Here is a 16,670-nt window from a genome sequence, read left to right on the forward strand (position 1 = left end):
AGGAATTAGGGATTCAGACATGATGAATAAAACATGTTGCAAAACTAAATAGAAGCAGCTGACCTCTGACCTTTGACAGAGACCCTGCTGGATGGAGACTCTCCAGAACCGCTGATGCTACATTTATAGAGGCCTTCATCAGAGCTGGAAACATGGAGGAGGGTCATGCTGCCTGCTGATCCATCACCAATGAAGGAGCCATCTTTATAGAAAGCAGCTGGGAGGTTGTGGGTTGGATTCCTTGCTCTGCAGCTCAGAGTGACGTCATCTCCCTCCATCACAGGGAGGACAGGACTCTGCAGGATCACTGATCCTTTCAACACAGAGACAAACTACAGCATTTCATCCATTTCCACACAGCAACACTAACTCCACAGTCTGATCTTACCAGAGACAGAGAGCTGGATGCTGCAGCAGCTGCTGCTGCTGCTGCTGCTGCTGGAGGATCCAGACTCACACCAGTACAGACCAGTATCCTTCTGGAGAATGTAGGTCATGTTACAGGTAGAACCATCAGTTTCTCCCCATCCATCTCCACATGGCTTCCTGGTCTCTCTGCTGGTGTTTCTCCTCACTGTCCATCCAGCTGATCTGTTTTCATCCTCACAGATCAGAGTCACTGATTCTCTCATGAAGAACTGGGATCTGCTGGGACTCACAGTCAGATGAACTGAAATAATAAAACCTTTCATTAGTTCCAGCAACAGGATCCAGTCTAGATCTAGAGTTATCAGAATCAGGTTGTAACCTTGGTTTGTTGAGCGGCTCAGCAGAGAGATCAGAGCTGCAGAGAAATGACTCTCAGGTTAGTTGGAGCTTTAATCAGCTCTGCTGTGGGAAGCAGCAGTGATCGTCTCTCAACATTTGCACACATCCAGCAGATGGACTCACCCAGCAGCCTGTGGACAGATGTTCCCTCCATTCTGCAGCTGGATCCAATGAGACCAGCAGCAGTTTGACTCGCTCTCTTCCTCTTGCCTCTCGACCACAAAGTTTTTGCTGAACATTTTGAACATTAATAAAAACGTTTCTTGATCACATCTTGATGCTCAACTTAAAGACTTTTAACTTCAGTTTCCTGATTGTCAAATCATCTCAAACTTCTGCATCTTTTATTTGGTTTAAACTTTTGCTCTTGTTTCTTTTCTCTCATCTTGTTGCTTCAGATCATTTTTGTTGCATCTGAGAGGAAACCAAAGAGCAGAGAGGACTGAGAGTGTGAAGCCACACAGTTCATTTATTCTCTGACCTCAGATCATCAAGCAGCAGCATGGAGGAAACATCTCTACTGAGGCTGATCTGTAAGTTAACGACTCATTTTACTCTGCTGACTTTATGGAGGACAAACTGCAAGCTGATCTGAGATTCTCTGCAGCTCTGATCTCTCTGCTGAGCTGCAGCTCAACTCATCTGACTGTGAATCCCAGCAGATCCCAGTTCTTCAGAGGAGAATCAGTGACTCTGATCTGTGAGGATGAAAACAGATCAGCTGGATGGACAGTGAGGAGAAACACCAGCAGAGAGACCAGGAAGCCATGTGGAGATGGATGGGGCAAATTAAATAGATCTACATGTAACATCAGCAGCCTCTACAAACATGATACTGGTCTGTACTGGTGTGAGTCTGGATCGTCCAGCAGCAGCAGCAGCAGCAGCAGCAGCAGCAGCAGCAGCAGCAGCAGCAGCAGCAGCAGCAGCAGCAGCTGCAGCAGCAGCATCCAGCTCTCTGTCTCTGGTAAGATCAGACTGTGGAGTTAGTGTTGCTGTGTGGAAATGGATGAAATGCTGTAGTTTGTCTCTGTGTTGAAAGGATCAGTGATCCTGCAGAGTCCTGTCCTCCCTGTGATGGAGGGAGATGACGTCACTCTGAGCTGCAGAGCAAGGAATCCAACCCACAACCTCCCAGCTGCTTTCTATAAAGATGGCTCCTTCATTGGTGATGGATCAGCAGGCAGCATGACCCTCCTCCATGTTTCCAGCTCTGATGAAGGCCTCTATAAATGTAGCATCAGCGGTTCTGGAGAGTCTCCATCCAGCAGGGTCTCTGTCAAAGGTCAGAGGTCAGGAACGTCAGGTTCAGATCAAAACATTTTCTCTCCAACATTGAACTGATCAGATTTTCTCTGTCGAAAAACCTTCAACTTTAGCTCCGCCCACTTCTCCACCTCCTCCCTCCCTCCTGGTCAGGCTGCTCTGCCACCTGCTGGTCTTCTGTCCGTACTGCGTCTCCACTCTCCTCCTGGTGTCTTTATGTCGACACAGAGTCAAAGGTGAAACACTGAAACATTCACTGACCTGAAGTCAGAATTTATCTTTATTTTTTTAACTTCCTGTGACTGCAGGAAGTGACTCTTCAGTCTCCATGGTGATGACCCCACCCAGCCAGACTGAGCAGGGATTGGACAGTGACTATGATGATGTCACCACAGAGCATCACTTGTGAAATCAAGAGATTTTATTATAGATGCTGTATGAGCAGCTGCTCCTCTCTGATCGCTCCCAGTTGAACAGAGAATTTAAAAAATATTTCATTCTCATTGTTTTATTGAAGCCAAATAAAGATTTTGGGAACAACTGCAAAAATATATTCTCACCTTCCTTCACTCAGAAATTGGTCAGTACAACTGAATTCTTGCATGTTGCTTTAAATAACCAGAGCTTCTGTCTTCAGCATCATTTGACAACATTTGGCCTCAATGAAAAGATCCAGCTGGAAAACATTCAGGTTTGAAAACATCGGCTTGTGAGTTCATTGTGGAAATCTCCTTGAATGTTGATCAGATACAGACATTTATTGTGCAGTAGAAACACTTTTCTGGGCAAACATGGAGAAATAACCATGAAACTCATGGAAAAGCTTCTTTAAAATAATAATTTCTGCTTATAAACATGGTCAGATTGTTTCCTGTGTAATTGTGCGGTAAAAACTAACAATAATATAGAAGGTCGCACAGGGTTAACTGGGCAGGTTGTAGCTGTCATGACGCGTGTTCCAATAACTTCCAGTGGCTCCTTTGTTGTTGTTACCATCAATTTATTTCATATATCATCTTAAATACTTCAGACTTTAAAACTGACACATGCTGACCAGGCTAAATCATAATGATGCTAACAATAAACTATATTTAACACGGTCAACAGAAATTATGACCCTCCGCCCGGCGCACCCGTTTCCTTCTACATAGTGAACCAGCACGTCAGTACGGCTCTCATTCATACTAAGTGACAGTCACGCCCACTTACGACACACCCACCATTAACTGTCACAGCTGTGCCACAGGTAATGCTCATTTAGATTATTTGGCTCTTACAATGTGTTTCCAGGAGGTTTATAGATTCAGTTTCTGCTCTGGATCCAGTCCAGACGTTTTCTCTGCCATGTCCATCATCAATGAAGATGAATGCTTTAGGCATTGCACTAAGGTTCAAATTACAGTTTGTCACTGAATTACAACCTTTGATTATATTCAGTTTAAAGATCATTTTTCTCCCTGGCTTGATGACATGAGTTTGATTTCCTCAGTTCACCACAGCATCAAGGATTGTCTGCCACAGCTACAGGCCTGTTGGTTCTGAAGCTGCAACTGTCATTATGAAACCGATGAGCATAATCCAGACCATAAGCATCACTGAATGCCTCTCAGCGTTTTAGCACAGACCAGACAGGGAAGTGAACATCACACTGATGAAAAGCTCATCAGAGTTTTTAGGATGCAGAATCCTAAAATAATCAGTTTGTCATCAAGCTGATCATCAACATCTCCAGGTTGGATGTAACGTTGATGTTCATCAACGACTCTTCACTTTAAATCCACACCTGAACCCGAAGCCTTGTTCATCTTCTCAGGAACTGCAGGACATATTTATCATTCAGCTCTAGTGGAACAAGTCAGAGTAAAAACCCAGAGAACCTGCAGCTTTAAAAATGTCATAAAAACTCAGTAAAACTGAATCCGGTTCATTCTGTGGGTCGGGTTCCCAAACTGCCATTCTAGGTTCTGGTTGTCATTCAGTTCCTCCTTTCCTGCCTCACTGGGTGGAAAAGAACAGAACCTTCATCAGAACCAGGAAACATTGACGCCATCATGTGTTTGGCTGGAGAGTCTGATGTGAGACTGGAGGAAAGACTTTTACAGGATGATGAAGAAAATCACAGAGGATCAACATCAGAGTTTCACTTTGTTCCTCTTTTACTCTAAATTGGGTTTCATTGTTTTCCTTAATGTTTGTGGAGTTTTAATAAAACTGTTGATGGAATTAAAAAAGATCTTGAGTTTTATTCATTATGAGGTTTTAATTATTCATCCATTAAAACAATTTTCCAAGAACAAGAAGAAATTTGCAGCAAATCAGGATGAAACTGTTCAGAAGTGATACTCTGTGGTGACGTCATCATCATCATCATCATCATCATCATCATCATGTGGTACCAGCTCAGCCTGGGGGGGCGGAGTCATCTTCACACACGGTGACGGGTCACTTCCTGTATTCAGAGGAAGTTAAAGAAAAACACATTTATTACCATGAATGCAACTAATTCAGGAGACTGGATAATAAGAGACATTTATAAAGCAAATATAATATATAATAAAAGCAGAACCAGTGAAAACCTTCAGTCAGTCAGTGATTGGTTGGATCATCAGGTCAGGAAATGATTCAGGGTTTTACCTTTGGCTCTGAGTCCAGATGAAAACCCCAAGAGGAAACAGCAGATGAAGAACAGGAACATGACCACCAGGTGGCAGAGCAGAGTGATGATGAGGAGAGGGGAAGGTGAGCAAGTGGGCGGGGCTTCAGTTGTGGGCGGGGCTTCAGGAGTGGGCGGGGCTTTAGTGATGGGAAGGGTTGTGGTTGGTGGTTTTTCTGCAGAGAGAATCCAACCTGATCAACATTTATAGATAAAACTGAAGGAATGTTTGTGTCTGACTGATGAATTCATTAGTTATTATTCACACTGATCACTGGAACACAAATAAAACATTAAACTGTGTTTGATCAGTTCAGTTAGCAGAGAACAAAGCATTTATTCTTGTATCTGTTACAGTCTTGTTACAAACACATTTTAATATGATTTCAGAAAACAAGATGCATTAAATTTAAACATCATCAGCCATAGAAGATGAAGCTTCTCATTGATGACAAAGCAACATGAATATTCTGATAATTTGTCTCAAAGATTCAAATCAATATTTGACATTTAGACGCTAGAAAAACTGTTGATAGAACAATTATAGAGAGTTCAGATCATTGGAAGAAAACTAAATATCCAGAGACAGAGTTGTAGTGATATACATGTTAAACAGAAGCTGCTGACCCTGACCTTTGACAGAGACCCTCCTGGATGGAGACTCTCCAGAACCGCTGATGCTACATTTATAGAGGCCTTCATCAGAGCTGGAAACATGGAGGAGGGTCATGCTGCCTGCTGATCCATCACCAATGAAGGAGCCATCTTTATAGAAAGCAGCTGGGAGGTTGTGGGTTGGATTCCTTGCTCTGCAGATCAGAGTGACGTCATCTCCCTCCATCACAGGGAGGACAGGACTCTGCAGGATCACTGATCCTTTCAACACAGAGACAAACTACAGCATTTCATCCATTTCCACACAGCAACACTAACTCCACAGTCTGATCTTACCAGAGACAGAGAGCTGGATGCTGCAGCTGCTGCTGCTGCTGCTGCTGCTGCAGCTGCTGCTGCTGCTGCTGGAGGATCCAGACTCACACCAGTACAGACCAGTATCCTTCTGGAGAATGTAGGTCATGTTACAGGTAGAACCATCAGTTTCTCCCCATCCATCTCCACATGGCTTCCTGGTCTCTCTGCTGGTGTTTCTCCTCACTGTCCATCCAGCTGATCTGTTTTCATCCTCACAGATCAGAGTCACTGATTCTCTCATGAAGAACTGGGATCTGCTGGGACTCACAGTCAGATGAACTGAAATAATAAAACATTTCATTAGTTCCAGCAACAGGATCCAGTCTAGATCTAGAGTTATCAGAATCAGGTTGTAACCTTGGTTTGTTGAGCGGCTCAGCAGAGAGATCAGAGCTGCAGAGAAATGACTCTCAGGTTAGTTGGAGCTTTAATCAGCTCTGCTGTGGGAAGCAGCAGTGATCGTCTCTCAACATTTGCACACATCCAGCAGATGGACTCACCCAGCAGCCTGTGGACAGATGTTCCCTCCATTCTGCAGCTGGATCCAATGAGACCAGCAGCAGTTGACTCGCTGAGAACAAACTCTTCCTCTTCCTGGATCTCTGCGTCTCTTTTAGTCGACCACAAAGTTTTTGCTAAACATTTTGAACATTAATAAAAACGTTTCTTGATCACATCTTGATGCTCAACTTAAAGACTTTTAACTTCAGTTTCCTGATTGTCAAATCATCTCAAACTTCTGCATCTTTTATTTGGTTTAAACTTTTGCTCTTGTTTTTTCTCTTATCTTGTTGCTTCAGATCAGCTCAATTCATTCGTGTTGCTTTAAATAACCAGAGTTTCCAGCAGGTTCAGACCAGAGTTTCTGTCTTCAGCATCATTTGACAACATTTGGACTCAATGAAAAGATCCTGCAAGAAAACATTCAGGTTTAAAAACGTCAGCTTGTGAGTTCACTGTAGAAATCTCCTTGAATGTTAATCGTCTCTACAGATATTTATCTTTCAGTAGAAACACTTTTCTGTGTTTTAAACAACCGTGAAACTCATAGACTGTCTTTAGGCCGTCAGTTTCTGAATATCCATCCACAATATGGGGCCAAATGTTTTCCTCATCTGTGATGAATTAAGTTCATCTCTTCTGTTTCTGCTGCTGCTGATCCATTCCAGCCACTGGATGGACATGATAGAGAAACTTTAGAGCTGTGTCTGAACAGCTAAAGCTTCAGCAGGAAGGATGATAAAACATGTCTGAGTTTTCTTGACCACTTCCTGTTACCTTGAAACCATTTAACCTCAGTTTCCTGCCTGTTCAACAACCCAAAGCTCTGCAGCTTTGAGTCTGAATGATTTTAACTGGTTCATCACTAAAATCTGCCTTTTCTGAAAACCTTAGAAACATAAAACAAAAACATATTTATCATTCAGCTCTAGTGGAACAAGTCAGAGTAAAAACCCAGAGAACCTGCAGCTTTAAAAATGTCATAAAAACTCAGTAAAACTGAATCCGGTTCATTCTGTGGGTCGGGTTCCCAAACTGCCATTCTAGGTTCTGGTTGTCATTCAGTTCCTCCTTTCCTGCCTCACTGGGTGGAAAAGAACAGAACCTTCATCAGAACCAGGAAACATTGACGCCATCATGTGTTTGGCTGGAGAGTCTGATGTGAGACTGGAGGAAAGACTTTTACAGGATGATGAAGAAAATCACAGAGGATCAACATCAGAGTTTCACTTTGTTCCTCTTTTACTCTAAATTGGGTTTCATTGTCTTTTCCTCAATGTTTGTGGAGTTTTAATAAAACTGTTGATGGAATTAAAGATCTTGAGTTTTATTCATTATGAGGTTTTAATTATTCATCCATTAAAACAATTTTCCAAGAACAAGATGAAATTTGCAGCAGATCAGGATGAAACTGTTCAGAAGTGATACTCTGTGGTGACGTCATCATCATCATCATCATCATCATCATCATCATCATGTGGTACCAGCTCAGCCTGGGGGGGCGGAGTCATCTTCACACACGGTGACGGGTCACTTCCTGTATTCAGAGGAAGTTAAAGAAAAACACATTTATTACCATGAATGCAACTAATTCAGGAGACTGGATAATAAGAGACATTAATAAAGCAAATATAATATAATAAAAGCAGAACCAGTGAAAACCTTCAGTCAGTCAGTGATTGGTTGGATCATCAGGTCAGGAAATGATTCAGGGTTTTACCTTTGGCTCTGAGTCCAGATGAAAACCCAAGAGGAAACTGCAGATGAAGAACAGGAACATGACCACCAGGTGGCAGAGCAGAGTGACGATGAGGAGAGGGGAAGGTGAGCAAGTGGGCGGGGCTTCAGTTGTGGGCGGGGCTTCGGTGATGGGCGGGGCTTCATTCATGGGCGGGGCTTCAGTTGGTGGTTTTCCTGCAGAGAGAATCCAACCTGATCAACATTTATAGATAAAACTGACGGTTAATTTGACGAGTTTGTTAAATGTAATTCACACTAATTAGTACAATAAAAACAACACATTTGTTTGTTTTTCTGTTTATTTGCAGAGAATTGGGAAAGCATTTATTCTATAGTCTGTTTAAACGCCAACAAGAAGAACGAAGGATTCAGACATGATGAATAAAACATGTTGCACAACTAAAGAGAAGCTGCTGACCCCTGACCTTTGACAGAGACCCTCCTGGATGGAGACTCTCCAGAACCGCTGATGCTACATTTATAGAGGCCTTCATCAGAGCTGGAAACATGGAGGAGGGTCATGCTGCCTGCTGATCCATCACCAATGAAGGAGCCATCTTTATAGAAAGCAGCTGGGAGGTTGTGGGTTGGATTCCTTGCTCTGCAGATCAGAGTGACGTCATCTCCCTCCATCACAGGGAGGACAGGACTCTGCAGGATCACTGATCCTTTCAACACAGAGACAAACTACAGCATTTCATCCATTTCCACACAGCAACACTAACTCCACAGTCTGATCTTACCAGAGACAGAGAGCTGGATGCTGCAGCTGCTGCAGCTGCTGCTGCTGCTGCTGATGCTGCTGCTGCTGCTGCTGCTGATGCTGATGCTGCAGCTGCAGGATCCGAGGATGTACTCACACCAGTATAGACCAGTGTCCCTCTGGAGAATGAAGGTCATGTTACAAGTAGAACCATCATTTTCTCCCCATCCATCCACATGGCTTCCTGGTCTCTCTGCTGGTGTTTCTCCTCACTGTCCATCCAGCTGATCTGTTTTCATCCTCACAGATCAGAGTCACTGATTCATATTCAAAGAACTGGGATCTGCTGGGACTCACAGTCAGATGAGTTGAGCTGCATCTCAGCAGAGAGATCAGAGCTGCAGAGAATCTCAGATCAGCTTGTAGTTTGTCCTCCATAAAGTCAGCAGAGTAAAATGAGTCGTTAACTTACAGATCAGCCTCAGTAGAGATGTTTCCTCCATGCTGCTGCTTGATGATCTGAGGTCAGAGAATAAATGAACTGTGTGGCTTCACACTCTCAGTCCTCTCTGCTCTTTGGTTTCCTCTCAGATGCAACAAAATGATCTGAAGCAACAAGATGAGAGAAAAGAAACAAGAGCAAAAGTTTAAACCAAATAAAAGATGCAGAAGTTTGAGATGATTTGACAATCAGGAAACTGAAGTTAAAAGTCTTTAAGTTGAGCATCAAGATGTGATCAAGAAACGTTTTTATTAATGTTCAAAATGTTTAGCAAAAACTTTGTGGTCGACTAAAAGAGACGCAGAGATCCAGGAAGAGGAAGAGTTTGTTCTCAGCGAGTCAAACTGCTGCTGGTCTCATTGGATCCAGCTGCAGAATGGAGGGAACATCTGTCCACAGGCTGCTGGGTGAGTCCATCTGCTGGATGTGTGCAAATGTTGAGAGACGATCACTGCTGCTTCCCACAGCAGAGCTGATTAAAGCTCCAACTAACCTGAGAGTCATTTCTCTGCAGCTCTGATCTCTCTGCTGAGCCGCTCAACAAACCAAGGTTACAACCTGATTCTGATAACTCTAGATCTAGACTGGATCCTGTTGCTGGAACTAATGAAATGTTTTATTATTTCAGTTCATCTGACTGTGAGTCCCAGCAGATCCCAGTTCTTTGAATATGAATCAGTGACTCTGATCTGTGAGGATGAAAACAGATCAGCTGGATGGACAGTGAGGAGAAACACGACCAGGAAGCCATGTGGAGATGGATGGGGGAAGTTAAATAGATCTAAGTGTGACATTAGCAGCCTCTACAAACATGACACTGGTCTGTACTGGTGTGAGTCCATCAATGGATCCTCCAGCAGCAGCAGCAGCAGCAGCAGCAGCAGCAGCAGCAGCAGCAGCAGCAGCAGCAGCAGCTGCAGCAGCTGCAGCATCCAGCTCTCTGTCTCTGGTAAGATCAGACTGTGGAGTTAGTGTTGCTGTGTGGAAATGGATGAAATGCTGTAGTTTGTCTCTGTGTTGAAAGGATCAGTGATCCTGCAGAGTCCTGTCCTCCCTGTGATGGAGGGAGATGACGTCACTCTGAGCTGCAGAGCAAGGAATCCAACCCACAACCTCCCAGCTGCTTTCTATAAAGATGGCTCCTTCATTGGTGATGGATCAGCAGGCAGCATGACCCTCCTCCATGTTTCCAGCTCTGATGAAGGCCTCTATAAATGTAGCATCAGCGGTTCTGGAGAGTCTCCATCCAGCAGGGTCTCTGTCAAAGGTCAGGGGTCATCAGCTTCTCTTTTGAACATAGATCTATCCATCACGGTTCCTAAAGACATTTCTGTTCTGTCCTTCATCAGTTGGATACATTGAATTGTCACCGACTCTAAACATGAAATATGTTTCCACAGTAAAACTGAGATTATCTAAGAAAACCAAACTGGAGGGTAGAAGATGGTGAAACCAGTGATTAGAGTCTGTTGGTGTTCAGAACCAATCAGCTCAACTTACTGTCCAGGTAAACTTGACCTCTGACCCCAGAATTGATGAACTCTGTGCAGGAAAGCCCACAGTGACTGTTGGTCCCACTAGAGAAACTCCCCCCACAGCTCCTGCCTCGGCCTCCAGGAACATCAGGCTGCTCTGCCACCTGCTGGTCTTCTGTCCGTACTGCATCTCCACTCTGCTGCTGCTGAGGTCTTTGCACCGTCAGAGAGCTGAAGGTAGCACTTTGCTTTTGATTGTCAGGCCATTTCCTGTTGTCATGCTTCACCTTTCTTGACCTCCGGGATGTGACCTCTCCGTTTCCATGGCAGCAGCTCCTCCAACCCAGGCTGATCAGGGATTGGATGATGATTATGATGTCATCACAGAGCATCATTTCTGAATTGAAGAGACGATGCCGTCACTCTCTGCTCCTGTTTTCACTGATCCAGTCTGACTTCAGTCTGTTTTGGTTTATTTACATTTTCAAATTTAGTTTTTTCACTTTTCTATAAAAGTTTGACATTTTCCTCAAGAATAAAGTTTCTGTTGAAATGTTTGTGAATGTTCCCTTTGCCAATAAAACTTTGAAATCAGAGATTCTCAAACTTGTCAGCCTGTAAAATAAAAGGATCTGATTGATAACTGGGTCAGAAGATGAGCTGCAGGAGTTTCCTCTCCTCTGAAAGGCTCAGAGTCCAATCATGTTCTTCCAGTACAGGTGAACAGAGCATGGAGTGATTAGTGTTGCATGCACCACCCTGCACTGTTTGGTCACCACAGCCACTCCGGGTCAGCATGGAGGAGGATCAGAAGGATCTGAGATGAAGAAATCATCAAGAAGACGATCATCTTGTGATGCTCTGCAGTAAAACCTCCGAGTGAAACAGACCAGCTGCCAAGGTCTCAAACTCTCTGTGGTTTTTCCAAAACCACAAAACTGGAGCAAAGAATCAGGAGGGTTTTTATGTGCTGCAGGTTTCTCTGGGTTTAATTCCAGAGTGGTTTAAACTCCTGGATGTGATGAAGTTCATATTTCTGCAGAAAACAATGAATGAATCAAAAAAGCTTTTACTTTAAAGCCAACAAAGAGAGTAAAAAATACAATGATGTCTAAATCCAACAGCTTCAACAAAAGTACATTAAAGAAATGAAGGTTTTTTTGCATTAGAAGATGAAAACTCAAGAACTCAAGAAAAAAACCTTTCAAAACTACAAATCCGTTAGAATGAAAAACTGTTTTAATTCATCTTATTTTAACAAAGAAAGAAACTCTGACTTTAGTTGATTTGGTTTTGCAGAAGCCGCATCGATACGGTTTGTGGGCAGGAGTCAAATTTGTTGATTTTGATCAGAATTTGGTCAATAAATCTGATTCTTAAATGACAAATATAGTGGAAAAATGATCAGTACAGCAATTTTAAAACGTAAATATGAAATTGTTTTACCTTTAATTAATTGATTTAGGACCAAAAGGAAGAAAAATCAAAGGCAAACATCAGGGGACCAAACAGAAAACCCTGTGGAACGCCACCATAATGAATGGGATCATTACACTGGAGCTTCATGCTACGTTGGAGGCTAAGCTAGCTGCAGCTCCTGAGCCAGGCTTCAGTTTCAGGTAAAGTATTAATGTGTTAAGATCCCAACAGTAACCAGCAGACACCAGAAATATGAACAAACATTTTTTAACTTTGTCTCGCTTCAATAAGTTCATGTTTCCATCGTTAAGATGCTTCAACATCATGAGGTTTTTATCCCTGAGGTCTGGTCATCCAATCAGACGTTTCACTAAATCCACTAAACCCGGAGATTATCCCGGTTCTGATGGAGTCAGTTTGCTCTCATTCACATCGACATGATCCGACACACAACATCCTCTGGGAACAGGAAGTCTGCTGGCAGGCTGGAGGCTCCTGCTGCCGACAGGAACATGTTAAAAAACACCAAACCAGGATGAGACCTACATATTTTAATGGTTTGAAACTGAAATCGCTCAATAGCAGCTCTGAAAACACCGTCTGGACAAGTACAACATTTGGTCCACTTAAAGAAAACTCTGTTACACCGGTTTAAAAACCTCTTAATGCCAAATCACAGGGCATCACTTCTCCAACAATAAAAACAATTATCTCTCAATTATTACAGTAAAAGTGTTTCTGATACAGTTAAAAATCTCCTGATTTTAGTGCAAAAACATTTGATCAAAACACAGCTGGTCAGGCCACAATATTCCCAGAATGCATTGCAGAGCGACGACCTGCGTCCATCACCGACCCGAAGCAGTACAATCATCTTCATGAACGACAGAATCATTAAAGAACCGTCTATTTATTGTTCAGTATAAGAACCTCTGAACCAAATGTAGGAAAAAGCATCAAGTAAAACCCAGACTGAACTGAAAAACACCAAATTTAACAAGTATTTTTAGTGCAAATATCCGAGTAGAGCTGAAATAAGACAAAACTAACTGACAAGAAACGTTTCAGCAGCTTGTTTTAGGTCAGTCAGTCCTTAATATTGATAAAGTCATAGTTCACTTATAAGACAAATAATCTGCCAGGGGAATCAGTAGATTATAAAATCAATTCTAAGAAATTATTGAGTTAAAACAAGATTTTACATCAGAGTTTCTCAAACGTTTTCAGGATCACTTGATGTATTTAACTCTCACAGACCATCGAATTTCAACTGAACCCCAACATCAACATGAACAACCTGAAACGAAAGGATTGGTCTCTGAACTCGTTGCTTCTGCTCCTCCTGACATGAAGGTGGCGCTGTTTTGTAAAAGGCTGTGCATAAGACTGACACTTGTTATGAACATGAAGAAACCTTATGAATGTTGTCATGAAATGACTTTCAGTAAATAATCACATATTTTATTCTAAATTGCTCTAAAAGTCCATTAAATGTGCCGTCAGTCTGACGCTCGCCCTTCATTACAGCTGCTAAGTTAACTTTGTCTTATTTCAGGTGAACTTAGAGAAACTGGACTAAAAATACTCGGGTATATTTGGAGTTTTTGCGCCGCAGGGCGTCCCAGTCCACAGCCAACAGGAAGTTGTCAGCAGCATTTCCTCCTGGTTGTTCGTCTCTCGGGTCACTTGGAGGCGGGTCTGTAGCTCTTCATCAGAAAAGACCTGAAGAACTTGCATGTGGTCACGGCCAGCAGAGGAACCGCCACTGCGACGACCGGCAGCAGGAAGGCCAGGTACCGCTGGACGTCGCCGTCTTCTTCCTGGTACCTCCTGAGGATCAGCGAGTCGGCGGCGGCGGCGTCAGGGATTTGACCTGCAGATCAGAGCCAGCAGTGAGAGTAAAGCCCCGGCCATCAGATCCGAGGCGTTCGGCCCAGACTCACGTTCTGGACTGACTCTCAGCTTGATGACCATGTCGGGCTCAGCGTTCAGAACCGATCTCTTCTGGCGGGTCCCCAGCGCCTGCACCACCCGGCACTCGTACACGCCGCTGTCGGCCGCCGAGGTGTTCCTGAGCACCAGAGACACCTGGCCCTCCTTCATCTCCTTGTCCAGCAGCTCGGCTCGCTCCCGGAAGGCCCGGTCCTGGAAGTCCGGGTGGAAGTGCTGGTCCTGGTACAGGATGATGTAGGACATCTTCTGGTCGGTCCGGCTCCACTCCAGGTATTTGATGGGTCCCGTCACGTCGGGCGCGCGGCACGGCAGAGTGACGGGCCGACCTTCGATCGCCCGGATGTGGATCTCAACTGCAGAAGACAGAAACAATGCATGCTGGGTAAACAACAGACCAATCAATCAGTCACAGTTTAGATTCAAACAAACTCAATCATTCCTATAATTTACTGTTGATCTCTGGTCCATAAAATAATTAAATTTGGAGTTTTAGTCTCAACTACACAATTTTGTTTTTGGAGATTTTATAATTCATTTATTTAATGTTTCTATTGCTTTATTTATTTTGGATATTTGAAATGTCTCTCAGTTCCTGCATTAAATGTTGATTAGATTTTAAAGTTTATTTACGTGTTGTTGCATTATTATGTCATTAACATTATATTACTGCAAATGGTCTCTAAACATCATCATTTATAATAATCAATAAATGCAACTTGTATTTGAATAGTTATAAATTGTTCAGTAATGTTTTAATATTCTACTGAGAGAAAAATTATTCAGAAATGAAAAACTTTTAAAGGGACAGTTTTATACAACATTTTATAGCATAGTAAAGTAACTATGATAACATCAGTTATTATAAAAATTATATATATATGAAAAATAACTGTAATTTAACTAGATGAAATTGGACCACTGTCTCTTTAAAAACTCCTGCTCTTTCTTTAACAACCGTTTTACCGGAGAAGCAGCTGCCATGATGAGTGGAGCAGATTCTCGGTGTTTGCTAATTCCTGCTGGCTAGTCTGAAGGAGCTGAGTGTGGAAGGGGAGAGAAGCTCAGAATCCCAAGAGGAGGAGCTGCAGAGTGTTGACCGAGGGGAGGGAACAAAAACGTACGCCACACTTTTCAGTTCAAATTGAAAATCGTTTCGTGAACAACCAGATGAGGTTTCAGCTGCAGATGAACAAGCTTGTAGTTTTTTTCCTCCTGAAACATCGTTGAGCTCAACCCTGGTTACAGCTGGAAGGGAGAGCGATGTGTGGAGGAATCTGGAACATGCAGGCGAGAAACGATGCTGCAAAAACGATTAAATCTACAAACAGGAAGCTTCACCAACATGCACAAGCAGAAAAAGAAGAGAGGAGCTTTAATGCTCCAGTTCAGGAAATGTTTTTATCTTCCATTTAAATGTCAGAATATTGTAGGTTTAATACCAAAGATTGAAGCTGTAATCATTAAACATCTAGCAGCCTTCTCCTCTGAGGCTGCGCTGTTATTTCTTTCTTTGATAGAAAAAAGTCCTGATGCTCAAAATCTCTCTGCTGTTCACACTGTTTACTTTTATAACCATGAACTAATCTGTCCTGCAAAGATAAGCAACGTCCCACAGTGAAACAATAAAAACTCTCCTGCTTAATAAACTTAATGAACATGATGTCAAATTAAAAAGGTTTCAATGTAAACAGGATATAAATGAAATTACATTACAACAAAGACATGATACTGTGGTTAATTGAAAAAAATATTAATTATGAGATAAAACTCATAACAGAAATTCAGCTTTTGATGACATTTACATATTAAAAAACCTATTGAAAAAACTGATTATTTATAAAATAAAGAAAAGAATAAAAACTTTTAGATACAGGATCATCAAAAATAATCATTTTTAAATCTATTTCATGATGGATTATAAACATGGATTGAATGTAACGCAGTGAATAAACATTTACAACAATACAGGATTTCCGGTGTCCGCTGCAGTTACACGCTCTGACCACTAGGGGCAGCAGTGGCGTTCTCCTCTGATTAACGTTTATTTTCTGATTCAAACTTCGTGTTTTTTACGTTTAATAAGAAAAAATTGGAGACTCACAGACTAAAGCTCCAGCCAGCTGGGATCCGGTCCAAACCAGGAGGAGGAAAAGCGTTAGGCGAGCCATCCTGAAGACACACACACACACACACACACACACACACACACACACACACACACACACAACACACACACACACACACACACACACACACACACACACACACGTCAGACAGGTGTCTCCTGGCTCCTGAACGCATCATCAGCTCAGATCTAAAGACATTAAAGCCTTAAAGTGAAAAACAATCGTTGTTTTCAGTAACTCTTACCTTTCTGCAGCTTGTCTCCGCCTGATGAAACCAGCCGGACCAGGTGAGGATAACACCTGCCGAGGGGGCGGAGCTTCTGCTGCCTTCACTGTCCGCCCAAAACTCTGAAATTACAATATAATGAACCTGAAAAATCTTTTCTGAAACGCATTTCAGCTCCAAAATAACTGAGATAATAGAGATAAATGTTCAGTAATGAATTAAAGACTTTTGTAATTTTTCACAGTTTAACTCTTTAAATAGAATAAAATACAATTAACTCCCTAATAAAACTTATGCATTTCAATTTAATGAGTTACAAATAATGTTTATTTGTTCACTGAATGTTAAAACCTCAATATAATCAAT

At 42.5% G+C, this 16,670-nt stretch overlaps 1 protein-coding gene across 1 annotated transcript; it reads right to left on the reverse strand.

Moving 5' to 3' along the window:
• Nucleotides 1-12,535: 12,535 nt before the first annotated feature.
• Nucleotides 12,536-16,120, reverse strand: LOC129376432 (uncharacterized). Its single transcript, XM_055056070.1, has 3 exons — nt 16,054-16,120; nt 13,943-14,305; nt 12,536-13,872 (listed from the first exon to the last, which is right to left on the reverse strand). Exons 1-3 carry the CDS (start codon nt 16,118-16,120, stop codon nt 13,682-13,684), a joined length of 621 nt encoding a protein of 206 aa, XP_054912045.1. The 3' UTR covers nt 12,536-13,681.
• Between the last annotated feature and the right edge of the window lie 550 nt (nt 16,121-16,670).

This window comes from Poeciliopsis prolifica, unplaced genomic scaffold (genome assembly GCF_027474105.1).
Source record: "Poeciliopsis prolifica strain line A6 unplaced genomic scaffold, Auburn_PproV2 SCAFFOLD044, whole genome shotgun sequence".
Taxonomy (NCBI): Eukaryota; Metazoa; Chordata; class Actinopteri; order Cyprinodontiformes; family Poeciliidae; genus Poeciliopsis; species Poeciliopsis prolifica.

Coding starts and splice junctions, on each gene's coding strand:
- LOC129376432 (XM_055056070.1), bottom strand. CDS start 16,120: ATGGCTCGCCTAACGCTTTTCCTCCTCCTGGTTTGGACCGGATCCCAG. Junction 14,306..16,053: donor GCTGGCTGGAGCTTTAGTCT/GTGAGTCTCCAA, acceptor TGTCTTCTGCAG/TTGAGATCCACATCCGGGCG. Junction 13,873..13,942: donor GCTGAGAGTCAGTCCAGAAC/GTGAGTCTGGGC, acceptor TCTGATCTGCAG/GTCAAATCCCTGACGCCGCC.